Genomic DNA, 12,196 nt, shown 5'->3' with positions numbered 1-12,196 from the left:
AGGGGACCCCCCGCCCCAAGAACCGGTGGGGGGGGGGCCCTCCTAAAGCCCCCCCCCCCCCCCCCCCCCCGGGCCCCTTCCTTCCCTCCCCGAGGCGACCGCCCCGGGCGTGTCGCCGCCGTCGGCTCGACCGTCGCGTCCCGTCTCGCTGCCCCTCCCTCCGGCGCGCCAGAGACGGCGGACGCGCGGCGGCGGGGAGGGTGGAGCGGCGGGGAGGGTGGCGGCTCAAGGGATCACGGTGTGATTAGGCGGCGGCCCTCTGGCCCGACGGCGGCCTTCCAGGAACCTTCTAGGGACCTTCTAGGAGCCTTCTAGGCGGCGGTCCGCACCTGGTCCGACGGCGGCCGCGTCTTCGAGGCGGTCTGGCCCGACCCGCGCAAGAGGTACGTTCCTAGCCCAGGTTCCTAGCAGGTTCCTAGAAGGTTCCTAGCAGGTTCCTATCTGGCCCGACCCGCGCAAGAGGTGCGTCGCTGCGAGCGACTCGCTCGACCGTCTAGAAAGCGTCGGAACCGTCTAGGAACCTTCTAGGAACCGTCTAGGAACCGTCGGGGAACCGTCGGGGAACCGTCTAGGTACGTCGCTGCGAGCGACTCGCTCGGCCGCGTGCTGCTGCTCGAGCGGGCCACGCTGGTGCAGCTCCGCGTGTGGAAGGGGTACCGGTCCGCGCAGTGCGGGTGGCTCGACGCGCTCGCGCCGGGCGGCGGGCTACGCGCCGTCCTCGCCATCCACGCGCCGCGCCGCGAGTTGGTAGAGATGCTTATCCTGCTAAATTCTGGGGTGCTGTCCGTCACCGCACCTGGTCGACCGGAACCAAAGGCTTCACCCTGCTAAATTCTGGGGTGCTGTCCGTCACCGCACGGACGCAGGGGCTCGTGTATGTTGCGTACGTCGTCCAACATGTAGAAGCAAGCAGAAACGCAGAGTGATTAAGGCAAGAGCAAGTGCAAATCAGTCTTGTATTGAATTATACCTACGTACCGCCTCCGGGCGCGAGTGTCTCCCCAGCGTCTGCTCCGGCAGTCGCTCCGGTAATCAGGCCGAGAGTACCAGGGAGGAGGGGAGAAGTAGAGCCCAGGGTGGGGAGAGGAGAAGAGCCCAGGGAGGGGGGAGGAGAAGAGCCCAAGGCGGCCTCCCTCTCCCTCCCCTCCCACCGGGCCTCCCTCTCCCTCTCCTCCCACCGGGCCTCCCTCTCCCCCTCCTCCCGCCAGGCACCGACAGTCTCGAGGGGCCAGCCGCTGGAAGGGGCAAACCACACGGGACTTCATCAAGACACGCGAAGAAAAAAGTATTATCCTAACGGTGTGGGGGCGCGGAGGGCTTGTTGGCGAGCCAAAATGGTGTTTTCCGAGGCGCTGCGCTAGGCTCAGAGCGAGTTCGCGCTGCGCTAGGCTCAGACGGCGAGTTCGCGCTGCGCTAGGCCCAGACGGCGAGGTAAGGTAAGGTAAGGTAAACTTCTCCACACACACGAGGTGGTGGGGCAAGGGGGGGCAACCCTCGCGTCTCCACGTCTAACGACAGGAGCCCCACGGCATTTAAAGTGCAAGGCCCGGTGCGCGTGGGTGGCGAGTTCGCGCTGCGCTAGGCTCACAGATGCGAGTGCGCTGCGATAGAAGAAAAAAACAGGGTCGAAACGACAACCGAAGGGAGGACTGTGTAGTGTAATCATGTGTCAAGAGGCTCAGAGCGAGTGCTGCCATGCTGCTGCTGCTGCTGCTGCTGCTGCGCTGCTGCTGCTGGCCTGCTGCTGCTGGTGCGCTGCGTGGCGAGCGCCGTCGCCGAGGCGGGCCTCGGCGGAGAGCGCGACGATGCGGCCTTTTCCGCGACCCGCACAAAGAAGAGGCGCCCTCCGTCCGCCTCGACCTGCCACCGGCTCGCGTCGACCGACCCGGCCGCGGCGTGCCACAGACGTCCCCTACCGCCGCCGCGCGCGCGCGCCTGCGGTGCGCGCCAGGGCGCCAGCCGCCACGCTGCAGGTGCAGCGCTCGGCGCTGCCGGCCCGCCGCGCGCCACCCGGTTGGAGGGCATGTGTTTGAGTATTTTACAACAAGAAAACACGCGCTCTCTCGCCGCACCGTCTCTCGGGTCTCTCCACTCTCGCGCGCTTGCTGGGTTGCTCTCACCTCTGGACGAGTGTGGAGACCTCTCTCTCGCCGCACCGTGCGGCTCCCGCACACACGCCACGGCTCACGCTCTCCAGTGATAACAGTGGCAGCGGCGCAGCGCGCGCGCGGCGCGCGCGACGGAGGGGCGGAGCAGCGACCGCTGGCGCGGTGTCGCTGCTCCGTCTGTCAGCCAGAGACGCGCGCTCTGCCGCTCCACGCCCGGCTGCTCCCTTGCCCCGTCACCCGCCGCGCCCTCGCCCGGCCGCCTCACCGCGCACGGAGCGCTCGGCTGCTCGCCGCCGCCGCCGCGCGTCCCGCGCCGCCACGCTTGCCCCCACCTTGCCTGACGCGCGAGGAGAGGTAGGAGGTGCTTGCCGCGGCCGGCGAGCACTCCCGCGCCTGCGGAGGGGCAAGGCCTGAGGGCGGGCGGGCGGGCGGGCGGGCGCGGGTGGATAAACGCTGCGCCGCCCCCGCACAAGCGACACTGGCCGCGGCTCGCCTCCACGCGCCGGCTCGGAAGAGGGGCTGTCGGCGGCGCAGCAGAGCGGCTCGCCTCGGCGCTCGAGCCGCCGACAACCCCCCACCTCGACGTGACGGCCGTTCCCGGGAACAGTCGTTATCTGTATATGCGCAGCTATTCATAGCCGCGCCTGTTGTTTGTGTGTGTATCCGCGCTCTTGGCGCGATTACGAGACTGACTAGTGTGTCGCACTAGTTGTACTTTTCGTAATAGTTTTCCGCATTCATTGCGAGGGCGGACCACTCCTAGCGTGCAGACCGCGGGAGCTGGTGCCGCGGCCAGTCGGTCTCAGACCTACATTCTATATTCCAGAATGGATGGCATTCTTCGAAATAGAATGGGCGCCGCAGCGGCCCGTAGCGGCGCCCCCTGCGTGCCCACGGCCACCCCGGGGCCATGGGACATCCCCCCGGCCATTGGGGATGCTTGGTTTATCCATTACCCCATTTACACGGGCTGTGTTGCGGCGCGCCTCGAGACGCGCAGCGCAGCGCAGCGCGCAGACCACAAACCAGATAAGAAGACGGCCGTGGCGACACCCGCTCTCTGAGCGACAGCCCCACAAAGGGCACTCGCTCGCAGGCGAGGACTACGGGCAGCACAGGCAGCAGCAGAGCTGGCGGTCCGTCTCCCCGCCCGCTTAGCAAGTCGGCCCCAGCGTCACGGCCGGGACGGGCCAGGAGCCACCCGGCTCGACGAGATCGACGAAGAGGACGAAGACGAGGACGAAGACGAGGAGAGGACTACTCGAACTTGGACGAGGACTCAGGCGAGGCGCAGGACTCGGAGACCGGGCAGGGAAGCGAGGACCATGACTAGGTGACACGAGGAGTAGATGTGACATAGGTAGACCGCATTCGCGCTGTCTGCTCACTTCTGCCGCCCGACCCTTTCGCCCGCCCACCACTTGCGAGCACAAATCTCACACTTCCACTGCCCTCGCCACAGGCGGCGACGGACGGACATCCAAGGCTCGAACGGCGGCAGCGGCTCAACGGCTGCCGGCGGCCGTCGTGCGTTTGCTTTCGCCATACGCGGCCCCCGGCGTCTGCTCTGGTTTGCCGGGGCGGGGGGGAGGACTCTCATTTGCGGACTGTTGGGCTTCTCTGTGTTGAACTGGCGCTTGTCGCGAACCCCACCAGTCTGGCCGAGCGGCACGCTGCCGCTGGGGGCGTGAGGAGGCCGTGGGGGACGGCGGCGGACCCCATTCTTCGATGTAGAATGGGCCCTCACCGCGGCCCGTCTGCTGCTGAAAATGTGGCGTGTTGGGGGCTCTCCTGTGTGACTCCTCTGGCTCGCCGCGTTAAAGTGGCGCCTGTGTGTGACCAGCCTCAACCCCGGCAAGCGCCCCCCGGCCGCTGGGGCTGCGAGGCGGCCGGGTGAGCGCGCGCGAGACGCCATTCTACATTGTAGGATGCCATTCTATAATATAGAACGGCCAGGTAGGGCTGAGACCGCAGTGTAGACCTGGCCTGCGCTGTGACGCGCGCGCTCATCTTCAACGTGGAGCCAGCTGAGGGGTAACTACGTAGCATGTCTAGCAACAACCGTGACAACCGAGGGACGGCCGTACTTTGCGCGTGCGCGCGGCCTGCTATATCCGTGATCCTGCCGTTACCGCGCCGTCCTTGCTCCTCCCTGCCGTGCCGCTCCTTCCTCCGTGCCGCGCCGCCCTTGCCGTTTAGCCCGCCGCCCCCCCTGCCGTCCGTTACCGCCGTGCCGCCGTACCGCCCTCCACCTCGCTCACGCCGCCGCCGCCCTCCACCTCGCCCGCGCCTCCGCCGCCGCTCACGCCTCCGCCGCCTTCCATCTCGCCCACGCCTCCGCCGCCCTCCACCTCTCCCATGCCGCCCCCCCCGCCCTCCACCTCGCCCACCCCTTTGCCACCACCCTCTCCTTCGCCGCCCCTCGCCCCCACCGTCCTCCACCTCCACCCCTCGCCCTCCCCCCCGCCCTACCGAACCACCCGCCGCCCGCCCATGCCGACTTCCGCCCTCCCGCCGCCCTCCCCCCTTTCTGCCCCTCCGCCTTCGCCATCCCCCATCTGTGCATTCCACTCCGTTCGCTCCCTCCCGCTTGGCGCCCATCCCGCCCTCCGCCCTCGCCCCCCGCCCCTGTCCTGGCTGGCCTGGGTGGCAACTCCTCATCATCACGCGCCAGGCGGGAGGGAAGTGGACGGGGCCCTGAGCCGACCTAGCCCTAAACGGAATGGGGCGCCCAACACGTGCCCGGATTACTGTGCCTTCCCCGGGTGCAGCCTTTCGGCTCGTGAAGGGTCGGTGCGTGTCGTGATCCCCTGGAACACCCGTACTCTCCCGCGCCATCTCCGTCGCCCTCTTCGGCTGCGGCCTTACCACCAAGATCGGGAGGCGGCCAGGGCTCATAGACTCGGTCGAGAGACCCCAGATTGGCATCCATGCCTCTCTGGACAGGGTGGCCCGCCACAACGACCCCTGGAATTGCGACTCGCCGCTTTCCTCCCGCTGTGATTCTGTGTGAGCTCTGTGTCTTGATTTGCCAACAATATACCTACAAGACATGCCGTCCGTCATCCAATGGGATGAAGTGTGGAACGCTGCAAAAACCCCCAGTTTGCCTTGCTGTGTCATTTGCTGTCTGCTCCGCCGCCTTTGCTGCTCCTCGTTTGCCTGTGTGCATGACGGCCGCCCGCCTGCTGCGCTCGTGCGTTGAGACCCTCGTGGACTTCGTGCTCGCGCCAGTATTCTGTTTGATTCTGCTTCCATTCTCCGTCCTCGTATTCTCGCCTTTTATCGCGCTCGGCCTCTGCAGCTCCGACGCTGCTGTCGGCGTGCCTCCCGCCCTCCTCGCCTGGCGTCGCCTTCCATATCTGATTCCGATGGTGCTCTTCGTCGACCTGCCGATTGCTGTCTTGTTTTCCGCGGCACAACTGATCGAGGGTCTCTTCCTCCGGAACTCCCTCACCCTCGCCGTCCACAGCCTCTGCCGACGCGCCTCACAGCTCCCGAACCGCGAGCCGACGCTCCCCGACGCCGAGGCCGGTCTTCGCGCTCGCGAGCGGCCGCGCTCAAACACCATCGACGGCGCCCGCTACCGCGAGCATGCCCCCGTCTGGGCTGCCCTCGAGGGCGACGGCGACAAGGTCCGGCCAGGAGATGTGCGGCTGATCAGTCTGAACTGGCTCATGGAGCTGGCAGAGCGGGGCGACGTGCTCCCGCGGCGGCAGGACCTGCCAGAGGAGGCCTTCTTGAGCTCTGCTCAGCTGAGGCGGATCGAGCAAGGCGCCAGGCGCGGCTTTGACCTCGCCGGCATGGAGGAGGCCATAGAGCGCTTCACCAAGGAGCCCTCCCTCTCGTCCTTTCTCGCCTTTTTAGCGAGCTTTTTCGGCCGCAAGCGCAACCCCGACGGGCTGCTCCCGATCATCTCCGTCTCCTATTGCTGGCTCGAGGCGGCGCATCCAGATCGAGAGGGCCGCCAGCTCCAGCTGCTCTGCCGCAAGCTGCGGGGCCTCTACGGCGGGCGCGGCCTGCTCGGCGCGTGCCGCGACTACGGCTTCTCGGACATGGTGAGCTGCCTCCCGCGCCTTTCCCCCCGCGGCTCTCTTCCTCACCGTCACTCCCTCCCTGGCTCGCGCAGGGCGTGTTCCTCGACTGGTGCTCGGGCTACCAGAAGGACCCGGCGCTGTGGCGGGAGTGGATGTCAGCGGCGGTGGAGGCAGCAGCAGTGAAGATACAGGCAGCCTATCGCGCCTGTCTCTCGCGTAGAGAGAGTCAGGAGATGGGGCGTCAGTACGAGGCGATGCCGGAAGGGGCGCTGTACGTGAGCAGCGATTCCGCACTCGCACGAATGGCCGGTGGCGAGCGGATGGTCGCCGAGCGGCGCGCGTATGAGGCTAGCCGGTCGGTCGAGCAGAAGGCCGCTTTCGGTCGCATGCTGGAAAACACGATGGTGAGCACGCGCCAGCCCCTTTCCCAGCCCGATAGCGCCACAATATGCACCGCTCTCACGGCACGTTGGCTTTACATCCCGCGTTAGGACCTCTGGTACGCGCACGCCTCGGTCACGGTTGTGCTGCTCACGCAGCTGCCGGACGAGCTGCCCGCCGGCTTTGACCGGAGCCGGACCTACGACACTCGCGGCTGGACGACATTCGAGCGGTGCTCGGCAGAGCTGGGCGCAAAGCCCTCCTCGTTGGGCTTTGCCAAGTGGAAGCTCGTCATCGACGTCGCTAGCGACGACGGCGGCGCTCAGCGGCGGCTCCCCGCGACTCCGGAGCGCATGGCGACGCTGCTCGCCGCTTGCCGCTTCACCAACGGCGCGGACTCGGCGGCCGTGCAGGCGCTCTACGAAAAGACGGCGAAAGCAGTGCTGGGCACGGTCGAGAAGCTCTACTACAACGGGCTGCCGCTCGTGCGTGGCGACGCGTGGACTAGCCCGGCGCTGCTGGCGGAGGCGCTGAACCATTGCGAGAGCCTCCGGTCCCTCGTCCTACTTGGGACACGCCTCGACGACGAGGGCGTGGCGGAGCTTGCGGCGGGGCTCGAGGACGGCGCGCTCCCGGCGCTTGAGAACCTCATGGTAGGGTTCAACCGCTTCGGCGCGCGCGGCGTCGGCTCGCTCTGCGGCGTGTTCCATCGCGGCGTGGCGCCGGCGCTGCAGACACTCAACGTCGGTCTCACGCCTATTGGCGACGAGGGGGCAGTGGCGCTAGCTGCGGCGCTGGCGACGGGCACGCCGTCGCATGGGCTGAGCTTGGGGTGCTGCGACGTGGACGACGAGGGCGCGATGGCACTCGCGGCTGCCCTCCCGGCCGCGGGTCAGGGATGTCGCGTGATCGCCACGTGGAATCGGATCGGCCTCGCGGGCCAGGCGGCACTGCTAGATGCACTCGAGGCAAAGCACGGGCCGCAGCCGGGGCATGGCATAGCGGTGCAGCAGATGAACTTGCTTCCCTGGTCGTGCCCGCTCATTCGCGCTTGGGGACGAGGCGGGCGCCGTGTGGCCGAGAGCGGCCGAGTCACCATATACGGATGAGAGCCATATACGGCTCTAAGTAAGGCACACCTTTATGGGGGCGTCCTGCAGTTAAGGGGGTACGCGGGGCTATCCTCGGAGACCCGTGTTTACTTTACGGCCCTTTCCCTGCGAACGCGCACCCCCAGGGCTAGGGCTCTCTAGCCCGTAACCCGATCCCGATCATCCGGCCCGCTGGGTGCGCTTAAGGTGCGCTTCTTAGCTCCCCGGCCCTGGATGTGAGGTTGATGACTGCACTCCAAGATAGTGCTCCTAGAAGATGTACGGGGTGTGGACCTGCTCGGCTCCAGCCAGTAGACAAGTCTTGTCATCAACAGAGTAGATGGATCTGACCTCGGGGCCGATGTGACCAAGCGCTGGTAGTGTGGTTTAACCTCACACCCATGGTCTCACAGTGTGCCGGCAGTCGCCGAGCAGGCCCATCGCTGTCACAGCTGTGGCAGCCGCACAGTAGGCTGTGTCAACTGTGCAGAGTGTGTGAGCAGCAGAGGAGCTGCTCTCCAGGCTTCTGTCGCAAAGAGCTGCATGCCACCGAAAGCGCTGTCGAGGTTCGCCGAGCGCGGCGCAGGTTGAGGGAAGCCGCCACCGACGAGCGCGTTGGACTTTTCACTCCGGACAAAGACGGGCACACAGCGGACGGTGCGGGGCGTGTGCCCGTCATAGTGGCGAGGCGCGGGACCGTCTGTGGCGAAGTGGGTCGCGTCCCTCGATTTCCGTCAACCCAGCGTCCACACCCTTTAGGATTGCGAGCGTAGGTGCTACTGGGGTGCGAGTTAATGGATAATGCGCGGTTGGGGGGGTCTGAAAAGGGGAGCTCCCTCTCTCCCCACCCCGAGGACCTCTGCCCAAGCTGATGGTGCCCAGCCCAGAGGGCCTCAGGGGCTGTAGAGTCACACCTAGGAGAGGGGGTAGCTCACACCTTGTGGGCCGTACTGACCCTTCTCCCACGTGCCCTTGCCCGCCCCTCTGACCGCCGCCCGAGAGGCCCGACTTTGAGGGGCTGGTGAGAGCCCCCACCGTTGCGCCCTCACCTCACGCTGACATATCCTTTGGGAATGCCCATGGGCTCTAGGGACCTGGCGGCAGCTTTGCCCGCGGGTGCCATGCTAGGCTATGGTAGCCATTCTCCCAGATTCTCCGGAGAGGCCGGAAAAGTGGCCAAGGCGGCCTCCGCTCAAGGATCGTTGGGATTTTCTGGTGACTGGAAGCTGCTCGACAGGCTGCGGGCATCGCTGCGGCGAAAAGCGCCCGTCCTCTGCTTTGCTTTCGCCCGCGTTTTACGACAACTTTCGGCACCTGGTCGACCGGAACCAAAGGCTTCACCCTGCTAAATTCTGGGGTGCTGTCCGTCACCGCACCTGGTCGACCGGAACCAAAGGCTTCACCCTGCTAAATTCTGGGGTGCTGTCCGTCACCGCACGGACGCAGGGGCTCGTGTATGTTGCGTACGTCGTCCAACATGAAGCAAGCGGAAACGCAGAGTGATTAAGGCAAGAGCAAGTGCAAATCAGTCTTGTATTGAATTATACCTACCTACCTACTCGTGCAATGCGGCGTGCTCCTCCGCCACGCGCATTGCGGCGGCGCTCCAGAGAGGCGCCTGCTCGTCGATGAAGGCGACGAGCTGCTCTGGCGAGAGGCCAGACAGGCGGGCGCCGATGCGGTGGGAGGCCATCGGTGGGGCGCGGTGGCTGAGCGCTGCTGTAATTCTTTTCAGGCTCCATACCGCGGTGTCTCGTCCGAGCCTTTCTGTTCTTCACCTTCCTCCCTACCTGCCTGCTCTCTTCCCCCAAGCGAGAGCCGCGGCCCTCTCACGTCTCACGCTCGGGTAGGTAGTAGTAAGGTAAGGAAAACGTCTCCACAGGTAGTAGTCGCGCAGATCTCAGTACTCAGAGAAAAACAAAATTTCTCGTGTGATCTGGAGTCACGTCACACCGCTACTCCCAGCCTTCTTAAGTATAAAACTAAAAGGAGCTCACAGTGTAAGGTAAGGTAAGGTAAGGTAAACGTCTCCACACACACAAAGTGGTGGGGCAAGGGGGGGCGACCCTCGCATCTCCACGCCCGGACACGGGCAGGAGCCCCACGGCATTCAAAGTGCAAGCACCGGCCCGGTGCCGTGGGTGAGCAACCTGCACCCCACTCCCTCCCTCCCAGACACAACCCGCACACAACCCCCACGCCACAGCGTGGACGACTGCGTGTTCAGAAACTCGATACGGCCGCTGGCCGGGCAGTGTGCAATCTTTACCGGTATGAAACTGGTATTTGGCGATATTTTGATTAGTTTTGGAGTGGTATGGTATAGTGGTATGCGAAAGTGGTATGCGGGGTTTTCAGTAGTTGTAGCGGCTGTCGGTGTGGTCCCGGGGGCGAAACCATGCAAAAGTGCGGGTATTACCCGGGTATACCCGGGTTTTTCCAGGTATACCCGCAAAATACCCGGTATTTTGCCGATTTTGCCGATTTTGCCACCAAGAAGGCACTCCGACTCGCTTTGATTTCCGTGAGGCAACTGGTATCCCGTACCACTTTTTGATTAGTGCAGGCCTTGGGTTTGATTAGCCAAAAACTCCCATAGTAGGCCGGGGCGGCCACTCGACCGGCCGCCGCGGTCGTTCCGGCGGCGGCGTCGGCGCGAGCGACCCTCTTCACAGAACCCGGAGTGCCCCACGAAGAAGAATTCTGCGCCATCGAATTCTTGCCCCCTCTCGCAGATGCTTCTCCTCAGCACTCCTCCTCCTTCGGTGGCCATCGCGCTTGCCAAAGGCAGTGCCCATCTCGGTGGGCCTGGGCGGCAGCTCCACGTCAATATCTCGGAGCTCCCCCTCGAGCTCATCTATCGCCTCGAGCGCTCTGGTCATTGCCGAGCGAGAGCCGACGCGGCGTTGGCGCGGTGCAGTGAGCGCCCGGTGGCTATAGGAAAGCGCGGGAGACGCCCGCCGATCGCAATTCTGGCATTATGTAATTCTTTTTCAGTGTATGTGGCTCTTGCGTACATTCCCGTAGGAGGACTCTGCTTTTTGAAAATGGTGCCTCTCGTATTTTAAACGCCGCGAAAATCGTAGTCTTTGTTAGTATCGAGGTCTCCTCTCGAGTGCGTGTCGCTTTGGTTGGCGACACCCACTCGTCGAGGGCAGTCCGGCCGACGGGAGCCTGTCGCGCGCCGGCGACGAATGCGGCATGTGTGGGTGGATCTCGATGATCATCCCCCACGCCACGAAGAAGAATTCCTCGGTTATCGAATTCTTGCCCTCTCGCTGCATGTTGCGACAGCCACGCTGTCGCGCCCTCCTTCTCCGGCCCGGCCCGCTCTCGCCCGCCTCCGTCCCCTCCGTGCGCCACAAGCTCTCCGTCGGCGGCGGCTCCACCGGCGTTGCCCCCCTGCTGCAGCGCCCGCCGCCGCCGCTGCGGCCGCGCGCCTATCCCGAGGCGGGCACCGCTGGCCGCTCGGAGCCGCGCACATTGCCGGCCGAGATCCCGGAGGTGCTGCGCTCCAAGCTGCAGCCCGACGCGCCGGGCCGCGCCCACCCGCGCAAGATCCCGGCCAACCTGCGGCGCAAGGCGCGCGAGCAGGGCTACCTGCAGCCGCTGGACGACGTGGTCGCGGCGCACGTCGAGGGCTCGTTCCGCGTCGCGCGCTCGCGAATGGGGAACTTTCCCATCTACACCGACGTGCGCAACGGCGGCACCAAGGTGGTGACCATCCTGCGCAAGTACTCTGGTGACGCGCACTCGCTTGCGCGCGCGCTGCAGGCGGTGACCGGCAAAGAGGTGACGCAATACCACGGGCGGATGGAGGTGCGCGGGAGGCACGCGAGCGCGATGGCGGAGTGGCTGGGAAGGATCGGGATGTAGATGATAACGCCTTGTTGGCCCAGCCGGGCCCGGGGCCAGAGTGGAGAGACGTGAACCCTCTCCTCCCCGTCTGCCTCCTCTATCGCTTCTCTTCGTGAGTGTGTTTGAGTTATGAGTAGCGTTCGTATATCGTATATGTTTTTGCGACTTCAGACGGCCCAGCCCGCGTGCGGCGAATTTGTGTGTGGTAATATAATCGGACGGTGTGCGGCGCGTCGGACATACCGAGGGCGGCACGGTATAAAGCCGTACCACCACCACACACCGCTCTCCGCGCTCGGCGACCCTGGCACTGAGTCTGAGTCTGAGAGTGAGACCGCGGCGCAGGACACACGGCATGTGTAAGATTTGTGGCGAGGTGTGTCCGAGTCTCGCTCCACGACAGGGCACCACACACGCGCGACCCCGCACACTGCCGCCACACGCTCTCTCTCACTGCGGTATCTGCGCCCGGCCGCGCCGTGTGCGGTGTACGCGACCCGCGTCGCCGTCCCGTCGCGTGAGGACCCGCACACACCGCGCACGCTGTCGAACACGGCCACACCGCGCATCGGCACACCCCTCGGCACTGGGGACAAGCGCACACCGGGCGGCGGGCGCAAGACGTCCGCCGCGGCAACCCGGGAGGGGATCTGCTCCCCCGCCTGCGAGTCGCCGCTGCCTCTGGCGGAAGGGCAAGCGGGGGCGCGAGCCCCGCCCCCCC

The 12,196-nt window shown here is 65.7% G+C and overlaps 2 protein-coding genes across 2 annotated transcripts; both read left to right on the top strand.

Moving 5' to 3' along the window:
• Window positions 1–5,182: 5,182 nt before the first annotated feature.
• Window positions 5,183–7,635, top strand: EMIHUDRAFT_219232 (hypothetical protein; the record flags this gene model as incomplete). The annotated part of the gene is made up of 4 exons (XM_005758739.1): window positions 5,183–6,166; window positions 6,238–6,309; window positions 6,391–6,549; window positions 6,637–7,635. The coding sequence occupies 4 exons, from the start codon at window positions 5,183–5,185 to the stop codon at window positions 7,633–7,635; spliced, it is 2,214 nt and encodes a 737-aa protein (XP_005758796.1).
• A 3,627-nt stretch (window positions 7,636–11,262) lies between these two features.
• EMIHUDRAFT_48691 (hypothetical protein) lies at window positions 11,263–11,475 on the top strand (the record flags this gene model as incomplete). Its single annotated transcript, XM_005758738.1, has 1 exon — window positions 11,263–11,475. A coding segment is annotated over one exon (213 nt), but the record flags the coding sequence as incomplete, so codon positions are not given.
• Between the last annotated feature and the right edge of the window lie 721 nt (window positions 11,476–12,196).

Source organism: Emiliania huxleyi, assembly GCF_000372725.1.
Source record: "Emiliania huxleyi CCMP1516 unplaced genomic scaffold EMIHUscaffold_84, whole genome shotgun sequence".
Classification (NCBI taxonomy): Eukaryota; Haptophyta; order Isochrysidales; family Noelaerhabdaceae; genus Emiliania; species Emiliania huxleyi.
This window is presented reverse-complemented; position numbering and strand designations above follow the sequence as displayed.